Source organism: Centruroides vittatus, unplaced genomic scaffold, assembly GCF_030686945.1.
Source record: "Centruroides vittatus isolate TY-2023 unplaced genomic scaffold, ASM3068694v2 contig_1089, whole genome shotgun sequence".
In the NCBI taxonomy this organism is placed as follows: Eukaryota; Metazoa; Arthropoda; class Arachnida; order Scorpiones; family Buthidae; genus Centruroides; species Centruroides vittatus.
This window is the reverse complement of record NW_027120700.1, coordinates 516393-535284: the sequence shown is the minus strand read 5'-3', so window position 1 is coordinate 535284 and position 18892 is coordinate 516393. Positions and strand designations below refer to the sequence as shown.

At 32.7% G+C, this 18892-nt stretch overlaps 1 protein-coding gene across 1 annotated transcript in view; it reads right to left on the bottom strand.

Moving 5' to 3' along the window:
- Nucleotides 1–8141: 8141 nt before the first annotated feature.
- Nucleotides 8142–18892, bottom strand: part of LOC136975483 (cyclin-dependent kinase 17-like) — a 54571-nt gene continuing 43820 nt past the window's right edge. Inside the window, exons 13-16 of the mRNA XM_067270548.1 lie at nucleotides 18541–18784; nucleotides 18379–18469; nucleotides 18230–18307; nucleotides 8142–10340 (exon numbers count right to left, since the gene is read on the bottom strand). Of these exons, the coding sequence (XP_067126649.1) occupies nucleotides 10306–10340; nucleotides 18230–18307; nucleotides 18379–18469; nucleotides 18541–18784 (448 nt within the window). The 3' untranslated portion in view covers nucleotides 8142–10305. The remainder of the gene's footprint in view (nucleotides 10341–18229; nucleotides 18308–18378; nucleotides 18470–18540; nucleotides 18785–18892) is intronic.

Below are 18892 nucleotides of genomic sequence, written 5' to 3'. Positions count from 1 at the left end.
CTTTCTGGAAAAAAACTAAATCATCTTTCTTACCATCTTGCCAATCACCAGGAACCAAAACAGTCTTTTCTTTGCAGAGATGACCTTTTATTAGAGGCTACTCTCTGCACACTAAAAACAGTTCAAAAGTCCATCCAGTTATTATTATTATTTTGATGGTATTACCTTATCTTGTGAGGAATTTGCTTCACTGAAGCAGATAGCACTGCTCCTTTTGTGAGTAATGTCCTTAGCCAGAACATTGGACTGTTGAACAAGACAAGTAGATTAACACCTACAGTATGGTGTTCAGAGACTAACATTACCTCCCTTGCTAGGGCTGTCACCCTCGATGTACTACCTCAACTAGAAACCTGATTATCATGTCCCAAACGGGCAAATCCATGCCACCACCATCTGCCTGGTTTGCTGGTGGAGCCAACTACCTGGTTTATGATTTCTCACAGAATCTAGAAGACTATTTCAAGAATTATCAGATCCCCAGTCCTCTATAGACCCAAAGTGTAAAGTGGTAAAACAACAATGAACAGAAAAGAAATGGTACCAGTTTGTAATGCTTTAATGAATTATATTCCCCTTTACCTGAGTCTTCCTAGCAAAACCCTGTTTAGCTATACATATGATAAAAGAAAGAGGCTTTGCATGTGACTCCCAGAAGAAATTTACAATGAAGGAAGAGATCATTTACCTCGTTACCCAAATGCCATTGACTGTCCTAAAGGAGTCTCAAGATTTGGACAGGCTACGTATCAAATGAGGTGGTTTGACTTGCTAAGAAGCACAAGTTCTGTTGATCTCTGTCTCCACATCCATTTTGACATCACCCCAGGCCCAAGCATTGTCCAACAATTTACTACACTTGTGGAGAACTGGGGCATTAGTCACGGAACTGTTTGCCTCCCTGGAGGACTATACCCGTTTGTGTCAACTTACTTGAGTGATTGAAGAAGTCTTTGGAGAAGACCAGAAGTGAAGCTGGAGCTTCTCAGGAAGGCAAAAATCCTTTAATGGGGTTAATCCTAACAAATAAGGCTTCTCATCAAATTCTTTTTTTGATATTAAATGTTCTCATTACAGCCTGTTTCGATGTTGGAGCCAATTGTTGGTCATAAACCAGAGGCTATGGATCAAGGTAAAAGGCAAGAATCCAGGACCTGGATTCATGAACATGTCTCCAATAAGGTAAGATATGACATAGTATCTCTCTAATATTGTAAAATTACCAGAAACTAATGATATTTTACATTTCATATTCAAAAACATGTTGACATTTACTCGTGTTACTAATCTCTTCTATTTTGTTGAAAGTCTTATGACATCACTAGATCCATTTTAATAGAGCCAGCAGGAAGACATTGATGTTAGTGATGTATTTTAGAATTTTCTTGCATTTTATTTCATTAGAATTAAAATGGGTAGGAATTATTTTTTTGGAAAATTATTTATACGAATACTACTTTCATTACAATCAGGCTAACATTAAAAACAAAATTTCAAAAACAAGCATCATGGTCTTCCAAAATGGCTACAGCTAGAGTTCAAATTGAAAGAAACATTGGTGGAATTGAGACATTGAACTGTTTAAATACAGGGCTTAAAGTGACTCTCTATTTTAGCTTTTTTTCATAGCTTCTCTCTTTTTTAGCTTTTTCTGAGAAAAACTCACTTTTTTAGCTTTTTTCACTTCCCATGTGAAATTTTTTTTTCGTAAATGCGCTCAGGAGCGAAATAGCGACCAGCACGTCCCCATATGCCTTATGGATCGTGCGCGACATGATAAGGCACTGTCGTATACACATGTAGTGTACTACATTTATATAAACTAACAAAACGAGGAGCTTCCCAAAGCTTGATACTCTGCACATGCTGTAGGAATTTGCACGTGGGTTCTCCTTGCTTGTATCCTTGTGAAATACCGATCTCCGCAGCACTTCGATATAATCACGCTGCATTAAGACACAAGTACACTTCTAGTTCAGCGTTAAGAGTGATTTTTATACAGCATTATTTTTAGCATTTGTATTTATTTAAGTGCAGTGGACAAAAGAAAGAAATAGATTTTATTTAATACTAACAGTAGAAACTCATGTTTTAGCAATGGAAAATCGTATAGAACCCAATACTTTCTGAAGTAAGTTGCTAAGCAAATTTCTTCCCAACCGCCTGCTATTCTTTAGCTTAAATGATGACATTACTCGTTTTTGACTACCGTAGAAAAACCAAAAATAATAATTGTTGAGCGATAATAAATTTGATTTCTACTGTTATTATTAAATAAAACGTTGTAGGACACTCATTTCAAAGCTTGTATCTTTCTAGCACTCTGTAAAATTAAAGATTGAGCGAATCTCGTGCCAGGAAATACAAGATTTTAAACTAATATCCTAAATATTAACTTCTGTAGAGACAATCTTTAGACAAAGACAAAAGTTTGGTTTTAAGTGGATGCTTATATATTTGGCATGCACCATGGTTTTCTGTATTCTGTATATAACGGTGTCCTTCATTTTCCATTTCGACAGAAACTATAAAACTCGTCACGCACGTGCGCATTCGAACAACTGCGGTCAATCCGGCACCAAATTAAAAAATTAATTTGTAAATATTTAGCGTCGAAAAACCGCTATTTTCACTTTAATCTAGCTTTTCGATATGCTTCTAGTCGAACTCAGTAAAAAAATTAATTTAATTATAATTTATTGAAGATTTTAATTTTTTAATATTAGAAAGTAATTAGCATAAATTACATGGTGTCATGTCTCATCTTTGCTCCCGTTCAAGTTTATTGTCCTATACATGCGCCGATGTTCGTTTTTACTTCTGCTGGGGTTTTATTTCAACCTCGACCGTTTGGTTACGCAAAGTGGGGAGATGGGCATCACATGATTGCATACCTGACTTTTTACAAGTTTCCTTACCTCGAAAGAAACTTATATTTTTTCTCGATTTTAATTATTATTAACTAACTCTTTTTGATGGATTCTTATATCCTTGTATTATCTAAAGTTGCGGATATCAATGCGTAAAACTTTATTTAAAAAATTGTTTTTCATATATTTTAAAATTCAAAAATAAATTAAATATCAGAAATGCTAAACTATAAGTACAGTGTGTTTTACATTATCATTGCAAACAGATACAGCCAATTATTTTATAAACATATTTATTATTTTAATTTTTATAAATTATTTAATTTGATGCAACGTGATCAATTAATTACTGTGGCGCGTTAACATGGGCGTAACCATGAAGGGGCATGGGTGGGCACGCCCCCCTCCAGTTAACCTGGTGCCCCTCCCCAGAAAATTCTTCTTCTTCTTCTTATTCAATTTGAATATGGAGATTATAGCCTTTGCGGCTCTTTCTCCGACCGACGTTGCCAGTTGCTAAGCGAAACGGCTAGTGAGGCTAATGTAGCGCTCCAGCGCCACCACGTGTTGACTAGGAGTGATGGAGACCAGCAGCCAGTAGATAGGTGTCAGCGTGCGCACCAGAGACATGTTTAGGGTCATCGTGTTGCCTAGGTCCTTGTGGGCTATAGTGTATTTGGGGCAATGTAGCCAGTAATGAAGTGTAGTTTCCGCTGCACCACAATGGGGGCACCCCGGGGAGTCATGTAGATGCCGTGAGTAAAGGAAAGCATGTAACGGGGCCGTCTCGGTCCGGAGCCGGGCCAAAAGCGTCTCCGCGTGGTGAGATGACGTGCAACTGTACCTCCAGGGGGTGAAAGGGCGTAGGTGGTCCTGGCCTTTGTTGCGAAGCACCGCTGACCAGGAATCCGTCAGGGTGCCGATGGTGGTATCCTGCAAAGCGCGGGTGAGGTCGCGTGGCATGAGGGGTTTTCAGATGGAGCCACAGAGCGGGTCCCCAGAAAATTACAGCCTCTAGGCCCCCCATAACAAACTCTGGCTACACCAATGCGCGTTAATTAATATGGAGGCGAGACTCGATTCAATTACTTTTTCATTTCAGACGTTAATTACAGTGTTATTTTAATGTAATTTTATACATAATGTATCTTTATTATAATTAATAAATCTATATAAGAATAATATCTGTGTCTAATAAAACAAAGCGATTATAAAAATAAAAAGCGTGCGTTCCATCTTGATCTTTTGTAAGCGAAATTTTATGATTTTAATTTTTAAAAAATGAGATTTTTATTTATAATTTCTGTAATTTGTTCTATAAGAGCAAAAAACTAAACTTATCAAATATCAACTCTCTGTAAATAATTTCATCATTTACTTATTAACATCAGATTTGTTAAATTTCATAGGATTGTATTATTTTTCAACTTCAGGGTAGTAGAAAGCTTTGTATATTTTCTCCCATAAAAGTAATAGACTCTGCCGGTTCCCCACTGTGAAGGACAACAAACTGCTAAATGTTTAATTACATTGTTTTCATAAACTCTCTTCTCTGTCAGTTGTGGGTCGAATGACTAACAAATTGTTTTATTGTATTCAGGGGAATAGATTTGTGAGACTAGTATTACCAGTAATGAATTCTGTAATTTTATTTTTAATCATTTAAAAAATATTGATAAAATTACCAAATAAATGATTGGGTCACAATTACTAGTGGTATTGCTATATAACAGACGTGGGCAAATGCGACTCCTCAAGAGCCGCATGCGGTCTCGGAGTAGCATTTTTGAGTTTTATGTGGCTCTTGCTGAAAGTGTTAATTTCTGCCTTTTTATTATTATTTTTACAGTTTTATTTCCACAATTTTGTGAAAATATTTTTATTAAAAAAATTCAATACTTGTTTTATATTATATAATAAAATTAAGGTACAGAACTGTGGCTCCCATGCATTTTGCAAAACCTACATTTCGGCTCCCACTGAACTTTCGCTTGCCCACCCCTGCTATATAATGAACATGCAACCCACTGATTCTGCCAGAAGTTGTTTTTTTCCTTCTTTAATTACATTTTTTTTATGAAGAAATCAAAAAATGTACCTTGAAATAAATGGCATTTGAAATTTGGCATGTTATATGGAAACACATTCTGGTAGTTATGTTACTATTCCATTTGCTTTGCTGTGTAATGGTGGGAATTCTGTATGGGGCACATGAAAACTTAATGTAGGCCTGTTCTGACTTAATGCAGTCTTACTGGTCACTTTTTTGGAGTATAAACTCAGCCTAACTATTTTCATATTTAATCTTATCAGTCCACTTAATAATCAATCTAATATCATATGCAATGTTATTGATACAAAATATGTGTGCATTTGTGTGTTTTTTTAATAATGCCTGTTTTCGTTCATTTTAACACTATTAGCTTTTTTAGCTTTTTTTCAGTGTGAACTCTCTTTTCTCACTTTTTTTTATTGCCACGACTGCTTTAAGCCCTGTAAATATGAAATTTCCATAGATTTACTCCCATATGCCGACTCAGTTTTGATTTTAATTTTAATTTCAGCTATTATAAATTTATTGCCACTGATATTAACAGATGTAATTAAAAATTGTTAAAATTTATCTTTTGGTAGTTCATAATGAAAAGTTAGAATGTAAAGTCTAAGAAAATTTGGGTATGCAGAAAAATGTGTAATTTATGTTTCAATGAAATGCTTGCTTATAGCAATAGTGTGTTTTACTCCATGTATATATGGAGTAAATACAAATGAATAAAATATTTGCATTTTTGAAATGAGTATCAATAAATTGTTGTTCTCTAGGAACATTTAATAATACAGCTGTTACTTAATATTACATATAATATATTGCAAAATAGCAATTTTTTAAAATCCTGTTACTGCCAGATTCAATTTCAATTAAGCATCCTGGTATCAAAGCTTCGGAAGAACAGCTTAATTTAAGAAAGGATAATATGGAGTAATGATATAAAACCAATATGTACTATCCTTCTTGTTTTCATAAACACAAAGTGCAGTTTTTTACTTATAATTCCATATTGTGTATCTTTGTTTCCTCTGAATTTTGATTGAAGAAACTTATAAATTTTTGGAAAATGTGGGTAAAATTTGTAACAAACGCTACAATATGCTCTCTTCAGTTTTTATAGCGTGTAAGTGCACCCATTTTAGGCACCAAGAAAATTTGGTGACGAATGCCAAAGGCTTGAGATTTGGCCCCAAATTTTATTACTTTATTACTGTACTATATCCTGAAAAAGTAAAATTAGAATACACACTTTTATGTTTGGGAATAAGTTTAAAATATTATATATAAATACATGTAAAATAAAAAAAAATAATAAAATGTTTTGAATAAAAACATCATTGTTTTTAATCAAACTTGGTTGAGTAGAGGTTACTTGTAGCTTACTGAATGCATTTTTAGAAATTCATTGCAACTTCACATAAATGCAGGATAATTTTTGAGCCTTTTATTCAAGGAAAAGAAAAGTGCCTCCTATGCCATAAAATACAGCATATCTTTTTTGCTCCACAGTGCAAATTTTAATGATTTTTCTTTTGCTGTACAAACTTCATTCGAATAAAATTATTGTTGTTTTTCAGTAAAATTCTTTAAGCTGCTACTAATTTTTTTCTTTCTACGTAAATGTTATAAGCATTAATTTTCATCTGCTGTCGTATATCAGTCAAACATGCTACAATATTTTCATTCTCATCTATTTTTGATGTACTTGGCATGTACATTACAAAATTCTAACTCTTTATTAATGAAATGTTTGTGTAAATCAGTCTCATAGCTTGTACTTTCAAGTACAGAATAAAAAACAATTCTTTCTGCTTCTTTTCCTTCATCGTAATGAAGTTTCTCAAATGTTAGTCTTGATTTAGTAGTAGCAACATTTGATTTTCAACAGATTACTCATATCAAAACTTTCAGTAGGTCAAACTTTTTTTATCATAGAAGACTCTCCCACAGTTGTGCACATTGAAATTGCATGTGAAAACTCTTTGGTATGTGCTTCATTTGAAATGAAACAGTAGTTGGGAGGGGGTCCAAAACAATTGGAAGTTTTTTGAAAAGACATTTTAAAGAGATCCGTGCAGAGGGAAAATTTTTTGTTGCAATTAGTGATAATTGCTGTGGGCAAAACAAAAATTGGATTGTAGTCTCCCTGCAGCTAACTGTTAGTCTATATTTTTTTAGCTCATTGTTATCATAAAGCTTTAGTCTAGTTTGAGGCTTCCCAATCGGGTTGATGAGTAAATTAGATACTGTTTTATTATTTTATTAAAAATATTTTCATCATTTTCAAAACTTTCCAATTATTAAAAAATAATTTATATCTAAAGAGGTTAATTGAAAAATTTTTCTTGAAAGGGAGCCAAAACATGAAAAAAGTTGGGAACCCTTAGTCAAGTTGTGTGTTGAACATTAACACTAAATATTAATTTCTTACAAATTTACCAGATGTGCAATCAACACTGCCAATAATATATTAATAGTTCACAACATTGTTTCCAACAAGTGGTGTGTGTAGTGTTCATTTACCGTGTGAAATTTTATTAGCGAGGTTGAGGCCGAAGTTTTCAATGCGAAAACGTGTATGTCGAACATTCGGCGCCACTTTCCCGTAAGCCTAGAAGTTTGACAATGGCATTTGGAATGTCGAGCATGATTCCACTGACTTTCCAAACACCATTGTCAAACTTCTAGGCTTACAGGTGCCGAACATCCAATGTACACGTTTTCGTGTTGAAAACTTTGGCCTCAACTTCGCTAATATGTTAAAAAAGGAAACTTCAGTTGAAAATAGTTACTGTAAGTGATGTGCAGCAATTGTCAACACTGTGGCAAAATATAAGTTAAGCCCTACTTTTTCAGATATTTCTTCAGGCTTAATAAGTCAAATTACACAGCATATACAGTAGAGTGTCGTTGATCCGAATCAATTGGGAACTGGGGTTGTTCGGATAACTGATTATGTACGAAAAATATATTAACCTGTCCGATGTTGAAATTTTTCTCCATTGTGTGTCGCTTCGTGTTGAATTTTCGTCGATTTTAAGCCTAACGAAAATTTTTATACTAATAATCAAGGCTATTGTATCGTTAAAAATTATTTCTTTACTTTGTACAAACAATATAAAAACATACTAGATTTACTTCTAAAGTATAATTTTTATCAAAAAAGTTCGGTTCGGATTAACGACACTCTACTGTACTTTTGAAAGAATTTAAACACATCATTTCTATAGTAATACTTTATTTTTAATGAAAAATAACAAGTACAGTGTCAACTAATTACTAAATTTAAATTCTGTAGAAGTTGTAAATGGAATGAATTGCTATATCTGCACAATTACCAAGTTTCAGCCTTTCCAGCTATCACAATCAGCACCACTACGGTAGCATTAACAGGCACGTGACTTTAGCATATTATGCTACCTAATTAATAACAATAAACTCAAATTTTATTATGTAAAAAATATTTGAAACGAATCTATTCTAATCAACAAAATAAGATGTATTCCGAGTTGCATTTTCACAATATATATATTTTTTTTAAATTTATTTTTTCAGAAAACTGATCAGTGCTTGATGTCCAGTGCTTTTGAAAATATATTAATATATAATCTTCCGTCAATTTTTTGGAAACCATATTTTATTTATAAATTAAATAACAGTGGAATTATTTTCGTTGTAAACGAAGTTGCTAACGTGACATAAAATAAGATAGCTGCACTAATGTTAAAAAAAAATCTGAAAAAATAAAATTAAAAAAAAAACATAAAAGTAGAGACTTCGTTGGACTTTTTTGCAGTATTGTTATATAATAACAACAATAATAATAATGGCAAAATATATACAAGTACACTAAAAGAAATAAACAACGGTATAATAACAAATAAAATAATATTCTTTCAACCATTTACACTAGAATTGTTAAAATCTCGTCGCTGAATGATTTCAAGCATATTATACATGCTTTTGTGTATACAGAAACAATGTATTCCTCCACATTACAAATACAGAAAATATATATATATATAGTCAAAAATTCTATTTGTGTAAAAAGTTTTGATTCGGAGATTGACAATATTGAGATGACTAGAAAACATATTATATTGCTAACACACATTGCTTAAAATATCAAAATCGTCTTCAGATTTGTTATTTTTCAAGTCATCTCGTCGTATATACAGTTTTGATACATAAATAAGTGCTTGTAATGTATTTAAAAAGCTAGTACAAAATCTGACTACATATAAAATCATATAGATTTATGTTAAGGCACTCTACGACTGTTTCTACGTACCGTTACTATTAATTTCCTTTTTTCAAACTTTTCCCTTTCGCGGCACGATGCCGTTGCAACTGTCACCTTTGCATCCGTGGTTCAAAATGCCACCTCGAACGTTGCTACTGTACATCAAGCACTTGTCAACAATATTAAATTGCATTTACATTATGCAACGTACAGGAATACATATATATTCCACTCCCATCTAATTAAAGCACCGATTTCATGCGATAAAGATGGGAAAAACTTTAAAAATTATCAAGAAAGTATTTATCACAGATAACACAAGTACAGTAGAAATATACAGTTTTTTTCCCCCCAATTAGCTAATGTCTTATATGGCAACCAGGCCTGTAGCACCTAAAAAGTGAAAATAGAAATAGGAATAAAACTAACAATGTAGGCTAGGAGAAAACATTGAGCATATGTATGTACAATATCAAAGAATAGAGGTGAATATAATTTGTAGACACGACAAATTATTTACACTAGAGGGGTGGATAAAGTCAATTCCCGGCAGGACGAAAAATAAGTGCTCGTGCGAGCTGAGCAGTAGGTTCCCTTAATCCGTTGTGATATGTTCCAACACCAAGCTTATTAATGCCAAGCAGCAACAATATTTGTGCTTTATAGACATGAGATATAATACAAATACGGGATGATCAATTGAGCAGAACTTTTGGCTAATTTAATATGTTTCTAGGAGGATAAATTTATTGCAATGTAAATTTACAGCTAGATACACAAATAAAAATTGTAAAAATTATTGGATATGTGTATTTATGAATCGTGTGTGTGTGTATTTATGTACGTGTAATTTTTTGTTATTTACAGTGACGGTTGTCTTCGGTACTTACAGTTCTATCATTCTAAGGCCACAAGAAAAACAAAACAGGAACATTACATTAAATCCATGCTTAAATGGCACATTTCTATGGTACTAGGTGATCGAATCTGAAGTGAATCTGATATTGGCATGGATATAAATATCATTATGTACAATGATAAAATTTTGAAATATACACTGACTTTGATTATTAAATATAAGAAATATAACGCAGCATCCGCCAGCAGAGTTCCAATGAGAGAGATGAATTTTTATGGCATGATTATAACAACATACTCTTTCTTCTACGAACAGTATCTGTAAAAAAAAAAACTTTGCTTAATTCTGTATTAGTATAATTAAACTTATTATAGTAAAATCAGTTTAATAGCTTTAAGAAAATCTAAACTTTAACATAATTATTTTATCTTCCATTGTTTTAATCAGCTAAATTATTGAATAGAATTTCTGATTTAGTATTTGATAATACATTAATATTTTAATAGTACTGTATTTAAATAAGATATACATTTCATATTTATGAAAATCAACACAAGAATATTTTATTAACTATGGACTGTTGTTGAGCCTCCACCAAGTCAGTTTTAAACTTGTTCTTTTCATCTGTCTACAAAATATTCAACATTGGTATTATGTCCTGGTATATAACAAGAAATATTCCAAATTATTGAAAACTGTAGAATGACATTCACAGCAAAATATCCATTTCTGATACAAGTTAAATTATAAAATGACAATATATATTATAATCAAAACAAAACTATTTATTTACATAGGTTTTAAAAAACCCAACTTTTACATTGTCTATCTGTTAAAATAATCCAATAGACTTTTAATGCCTTAAAGATAAATTTTTGTATTTTTTGTAGGCATTATGAACAGCTACAAATGTGCATGACCACAAGATGAATCTTGATGGTAATTCAAAAAAACAGCTATGATGATCAATGTCTGTGCTGCATTTCTTAAAGGAATTGGAGCAAGTTATATAGAGAATAATTTGGTTATATGGCATGATTTTGTCTTTGAGTTTAGTTTAATTCTCACATAGACCTGAGAAAGCAGATTATGTCATACTCACTTTTTTTTTGCACTGGTGGTAACACTATGTGGAATTGATAGTTAACTTTCTCAGTTTATAAGAAAATAGCTCCAAATTACATTACATATTTATTATTTGTGTGTTTAAAATTAACTTTCCCAATTCTCATGTAATTGATGATGTTTAATTTTTGATATATACTTATCACTTATGTCATTAAATTAGGAAATAAAGTTTAGTTTATTTTTATCATTGACATGAAAGTTGTACAATTGGTCTCCATTCTTGCAGAGGCATTTATCTCAGTGTACTACTTGTTCTGATGACTAGTATGGCCATTTCTAGATTTTGACTTGAATATTATTACTTGACCAATAACATTTCCTTTGGAGATGCTTCTTGAGTTGTGGGAAAAGGTGAAAGTCTGGACCAAAGACTCTCACTTCCACTTCTGCAGTAATTCAACAACTGTGTCTTTGGTAGTGTTCAAGCATGCATTGTTATGCAGAAGCATGACAAAGCCTAGCCTTCTTTGAATAAGCAACTGTTATCTAATAAGCACCCAGTATTCACTGTTATTTCTGGTGAGAACACCACATGAAAGTCTCAAAAGACAATCATGAAAATTTTCCAGCATTTTCTGACTTCTTGAACTTCCTATTGACGAGGGATATTTTCTTGGTTTCAGGTTGGGTTGGAATTGATGAACTTTCATTATCACTAAAGATAAAATCTAAGTTTTATCTCCAATGACAATGTAACTTAAAAATTCTTCTCCCTTTTCTATATAACAGCACAAGTGTTCAATTTGCAGACCCATCTGCAGAAATCTGCTTGGAGACTTTGTAGAAATTTAAACCAAATGCTTGTGGACAGAGTCCCACATGATCCCATATAAACATAGAAAATCTCTGTTCCACAGGATGGGAATTTTCCATTTTTTCAATCAATTCAGAATGTCTGATAGAAAATATGAGAGAAGAGTCATTACTAACATACAGACTGGTAAATGAAAGATAAAACTGCCTCTAACCCCATTTTAAGGACCTTAATTTTGTCAGTACAAAGTGCAAATGACTGAAAGAAGATTGCCCTGAAAAGAATTTTAATATTTAAAAAATGCTTTTATTACTCATGTTTTTTGAGATTTGATCACTACAATGACATACACACACAATAAAAATAATCAAATGTAGAATTTAATCAAGATTTTGAATGGGGAGAATGATAGCAGTGGACTACTCTCTAAAACATCATAAAATGCATTGTCATTGGGCTCTTAGGATGAAACTTTAAGGACATACCTAATTAGAAGTAAATAAATCTTTTTTGTTTATGTTTAAAATTCTTTTGAGAACATAAATCAAACAGGAAACAGAAAAAAGCAGCTTTATTTCATAAAATACAAATTTATTGCAGAAGTTGCCAGTCTAGGTGGAGAAACTATAGCATCATAGTAAATATAGAAATTCTGAAAAAATCACTAAGACCAATCTCACAATTTTAGGGAATATAACCAATCTATCATGGCTACTACATTACTACTTCCTGAAGAAGAAATTATTTAATCCACTATCTTAAATTTTTAGTATAAATGTAGAAGTGGATAAGAAGCACAGTGTAATAACTTTTTTGTGAACAGAATTTATTTATTCCCAAATTTCTATGACATTGTGTTTTGTATTTTTCACCTTTGTATGTGCACAATGGACAATGGTCAAGCATATTAAAAATAGCTTTAGGTACACACCCTGAAAGTAATCAATGTCATTTTATTATCTAAGTGGACACAGTTAACGGTTTCAAATGCTTTTAAAGAAAATACTTTTTATAAATTCATCAAAATATAATTCATACAGCAACATGACTATTTCCTTATCAAACCTTTCAAGTACAGTATATGTACTTGAATTATTATTATGACATTCAGGACACTAAAAAGTGCAAAGTTCATATTAACCAAACTCAATTGGAACATGATGTTTCTGCCACTCAGCAAATAATGACAAGCTGCATTGCATTCCCAAAGCCAGGGATGGGCAACCTTTTTCTATGTAAGGGTCACATTTAAAACTTTTGAACTGATGTAGGCTGCACGCAAGAGTAAAAAAATGTGGATAAATCACAATTATTTACTCATATATGATTATAAATTAACATAAGTACTGTACACTTAATTTGACTTCTAAAACTGATGTGAATATAACATGTCCAGAATATTTGGCTGAATATTAGTCACTGCTAGTTTTAAATTAATTCTGATGTGAGTCTAGCTGATTTTTTGTTTTACCAAATTCATTATGCAAAAAGCTGTTCACATACAAAGTTGTAGAAAATAATGATAGAATTTTGCAACACACTTCCTTACATATATAACCAATATATTTATTAATATTTACACATTAACACTTTTCCAGCACTGCCACTGCATTCTCAGCAAGTGCTTTTTGGCAGTAAGCTAAAACCTGCTTCTTCTACATCATTATCAATTGCGTCCACTTGATTTTCTCCTTTGATGTTAAGGTCTTTATTGGAATGTTGCTGATTGCCTACTGATCAAGTCGGAAATGTCTCTAAGATCAGATCCTGTAGAGTTGTTCATTCTTCTTCAGAATCCTCATGGCCCTATATGGTTCATCTTCCACATCTGTGCTAATTTTGATAAAACCAGCCTTCCTAAAGCAGTCAGAAATAACTTCAGGTGAAACTTTTTCCAGACATAAGTGTGAGGACCCAAACGGGGTCGACTGGGAGGTCCGAAAGAGAGATATCCTTCGAGAAATTAAAGAACTCCTTTTCAGACACGAAGGGGAGGAATTAGATGTTTCGATTAAACAATAGAAATTTTTTGTGTAAATTAGTTAAACAATGGAAAGGAATAAAATTGAGGAAAACGTGGCTGGAGAGGCATCAGATTCAGTCGTGACGTTGACTTCTCCTACGCCATCCATCAGGTTTCAAATTGTCACCAGATGACAATGAAAGATCAATGGAGAGGTGACTTTGGGTAAAAACGGTAGTTGTCAAGGACGTTCAGAGTTCTTGGTACGTAATCATTCTCTTTTGGTCGTGTGTGCTCCCGGAATTGTTATAAAGAAAAGAAAAAAAGAAAACATTTTGGACCTCATGGAAGTATCCTCAGCCACCGTGTCACCTAAAGACCTCCAGGTTTGTAGGTTCGACCAGAGAGAGAAACCGTCAAAAGATGAGCTATACATCCCAGGGCCAACGAAACATTGCACCGTCCACATCGAGCTGCAAGAACGAAGACACAAATTCTTCAAACTCTATTTGGACTTTATCTCTGCGCTTAGTGTTGTGCTCTTCAACCAAGAAACATTTGTAAGAAAATTTATATATTTATTAAATGGTTTAAAATGGTAAACCTGTCTCGATGAGTCTGTCTACGCCCACCCGACCGTTTTGACCACTTGACTGTTGTGACAAACTTTTCACCCAATCGGCTAACCTCACATAAGCCACATTCCTTAGTGCTTCAAGAATGCTCCATTTTGGAGGCAAGATATTCTTTCCTTCTACATATCAAGGAGAGTTGGTAAAATATTTAGTGTTAGAGCATATTCCATCATTTGAAAAAGACTTGTCTAGTGGCCACAACTTAGATGTTGGACACATTTCCTTGTCAAGCAGCTAAGTAAGCAAGCCAATAATGTAGTTTGTGTCATATGAAATGATCTATGTCACTAGTTTGCTTGCTTAGTTGCTTGACAAGTTGTCTCAAAATAATTTGACAAAACTGGAAAAGTAACCAAATGAAAGAAGCAGTATACCTTGTATAACACCAGGAATAAATTTAATTAACCAAAAATGTTTCATTTCTCTTTTCATTTAAGTTTGATGTTCAAACTGAAGACAGCCTACAGAAATAAGTCAAAAATGTTCTTGGTTGATTAATATATTACTGGAGTTACACAAGATGTACTGCTTCTTTCATTTGATAGTGTGTTTCCTGTAAGATAGAGCAGCTGTATATTTTTCAGAAATATGCCTGTAGAGAAGTATTATGATATTCCTTTTGTAACATGCAAGCCAGTCTTGGAAGATCTGTGTTGTGGTCCAGGCTGTAGTATTTTCAGCATAATCATAAAGAAAGTGTTGTGGTTGTAGGTTTTTGAAGCATCCGGGCTTTGCTGATTTGCCAACAACCAGAGGTCAAAGCTTTTCAGTCCCATCCATATTGCAAAAAAACAAGTGTGTCATTTGTTCCTTGCTCAGCTTTCCCTCGGAATACTCTTCTCCTTTCACAGCAATCATCATATTAGAAAGCAGGCTATAAAATAATCTTGTTTAATCCATATTAGACATTCATTGCCTCCTTGTGAACCAATGCTGACTCCAGTGCCATATTATACCATGTCTTTGCCACAAATGATTTTAATTCCATAAGTTTGAAGCTTTACAAAGTTTAAATTCGCTATTGACCATTAAGAGTGTTAAAAACTATTTGTTGACAACATATATAATGCCCACGTACTTGATTTTAAATTGTTCCTGCACAAAAACTGACATGTAAGTTTGCAAATTTTAACAGATTTCCATTTTAAAATCTGTTTACTACCACCTCAGAAAATTTTATTCTTATGAATGGAGTCGATTTTACATATTTAACAGTACATATATCTTCATATTAACCAACCTGAACAGTATGACTCCTATATTCTGAGGACCTAAATGCATTTCATATTACATATTAAATAATACATTATATCAACCAAACAGCTTTATATTAAAATCCCTATCTTCATTCACAGAACCAGAAAATGACCTCAAAATAAATGGGACTTCATATAATCCAGTATTGGATAAAGGAAGTATATACTCTAAAAAAGAAAATTTTCTACAACAATTTTATTAAACAAGTTTTAAAAATCAAACTGTTAATTATTAATTTTACTTGTGCTGCTATCATATTTGAATGCATCATGCAATCTTTAATCATATCAAAAACTTCTTTTTGGTTGCCTACCCAGATTGAAAACGTTTCCTGATTTTTAAAAAACACTTGAATCAGTATCAAAATAAAAAGAACATCTGGTCACTCCACACTTGGAGGTCATGATGTTCTTGCAAATCTTATAGATTTCAGAACTTGATGTGTATAAGATTTGAATTTTTCTGGTTATGTCTTGATGTTCCCTTTCGAATATACCATTTTGCTTTTCTTTTTTTTTATAAAAAAAATTGAATTAAAGCAAACATTACATCTCATTGATTCAGTGAAGCCAAAACTTAAAGGACAGATGACATCTGTACAGTTTATGAATAGAGAGAACTGTAGATGAATGCAGACAAATATGGCAAGAACTGTATAACGTGACATCTAAGACAGAGTAATACACATCCGGTAGGATTTTACATATTAAGGCAATAAAAGTAAGTCTCTGGTGATAAAGATACATACAGCAGTTAGACATAGGTAGAGAATGGATGAAAACTGCATACCAATACCCATGCAGAGAGATGTCAGTACAGAATACGTCTATGTGAAACTGTGATGCAGCACTCAACTCCTTGGCAAGGTCAATGACTTTTTCTAGTTATCATCCTTATGTTTTGGTCATGTCTGTAACTTTTTACAGAAGATAGTTTCAAATCTATGGAAGTGTTTTCAATCTGTTGCCAGAGGCTACTGTAATGTAGTGAGTGCTAAATGTTCTTGCACTGTCTTGAAGCAAGGATTGAGAGCATTCAAATGTCACTAAAGACAACTTATTTTAGAAGAGCTACATTATAGTCCTTTCTGATGTAAACTACAGCTATGGTACAGTACTTCATGCAAGAAATAAAGTTTCATCATCTCCAATAGAGGTATCAATAGTATAATTAATAGACATAAAAACCATGAGCCAGTATTGTTTAATATAAAGCTGTTTGGTTGATATAATGTATTATTTAATATGTAATATGAAGTGCATTTAGGTCCCCAGAATATGGGAGCCATACTGTTCAGGTTCATTAATATGAAGATATATGTACTGTTAAGAAAATTTCATAAGAATGAAATTTTCTGAGTAAACAGGCACCATGACCTCCAAGAAATTAACATAGTCATACAAAGGTTATAATGTAGAAAGTCTGTACATTAGTGAGAAAAGAAAGTTCTGCAGCAATATATGATATTGCTAAACATGTGCACAGACAGACAAAGAGTAAAAATGCATCTTATAGTCAAACAGGACTTGAGGATAAAACATAGAAAAATACCACACCCATGTGTAGAACAAAAAGTCATTGAGACAAAGTCTAAGTGCAGAATGCTTACAAATGCCATCTTGGTGATAACAGATAGAAATTTGCATCATCTCTCAATGAAGCATAGCTGTGTATTAATATCTTATTACATTTGGATAGGTAGATGTACTTATTACCAAGGTGAAGATGGGAAAGGCCATTCTGATCAAATGAATTAACAATGAGAGAATATTCCACAAGGCTTCACAGTGGTAACAGGATATTCCTACAATGACAAAATGAAGATATGCCAAATAATAAAAAAATGCTAATGCTAATTTCTACCAGCACACACCCTAGAATGTATTTACAGTGAAGACATCCCACAGCTGTACAGGTCTGATGGTACAAATCTATTAGGACAGATCCACAAGTCACACAGTCCATTCCACTGTCTACTATATGGAACAGAGAGCAATTAAGACAAGTATTTGGGATTTCATTTTACTCTATACTTGTCAAAGCACCTGGTGCTTTTCCCATGGACTTCTGCAAGTTTGGTTTGTTAAAATATGCACACAGAAATTGTTGCCAAAGGTCTCTTGTAGACTCTTGGGCAAAAACAGCGTTTGTAATAACATCATGTAAATTTACATCAATGGAAACTGATGATGATGTTCAGCCAAGTGTGTGGAACACATTCATCCAAAAAGGAAGCATTTAGACTAGAGTAATGGTGTAGAGTAACTGATTCTTCACTACCATAAACTTGAAACAGTCTGTTATATTAGTAAATAATAAATTATTAGTTTGTATGAAAACTAATACCAGTTTCATATTTTTACATTGCTGATCTGTTTTATGTATATCTTTTCCTCCTCTACTCTAATATCAATTTAAATCTAGAAACATCTTTTTATTTGTTACTTAATTGTTGATATAACATAATTACCCAATATTGGAGCAGTCGATGGTCTTCTGTGAAGGTTTTCTCTCAATTGTATTCCTGGGATAGTAAAAATTGATGCAGCTGTAAAGTATTAATTTAATTAATTTGAATAATTTATATAATTATTATTAGAAAATAAAAACTGTACCCACTGTCAGGAAGTTTACGAATATTTGGACCTAAATCATCAAAATAAGGATGTTCCAATGCTTCTGCCGCACCAATTCGTTGTTTAGGATCATACTAAAAATTGAAAAATAAGCATATGTAATAAATCTTACAAATAAAAAATTTACAGTTAAAAGTTAAATTACCTTTAACAAATTTGTTAATAAATTGATGCCATCTGTGCCAAGTCTTGAAACTTTCTGTTCGAGAGACTCTGGTTTATATTTTGGAAACTCGTAATTCTGAAATATTTCATTGTTGCTAATATTTGGAATCTCCTCATTTGGAACTCCCAGCATTTGAAAAATTACATGTAGCTGATGTTCAACAGTCGAACCAGGAAATAATGGACTTCCTTTAGCCATTTCATAAAATATACAACCTACTCCCCTATTTAAAGCAATTTTAATAAAATTTGTATTAATTGTAATATCTTTTTTGACAATAAAAGAATTGGATGTTAATGTAAAAGTATTAAAAACAGGCCAAAACAATAAT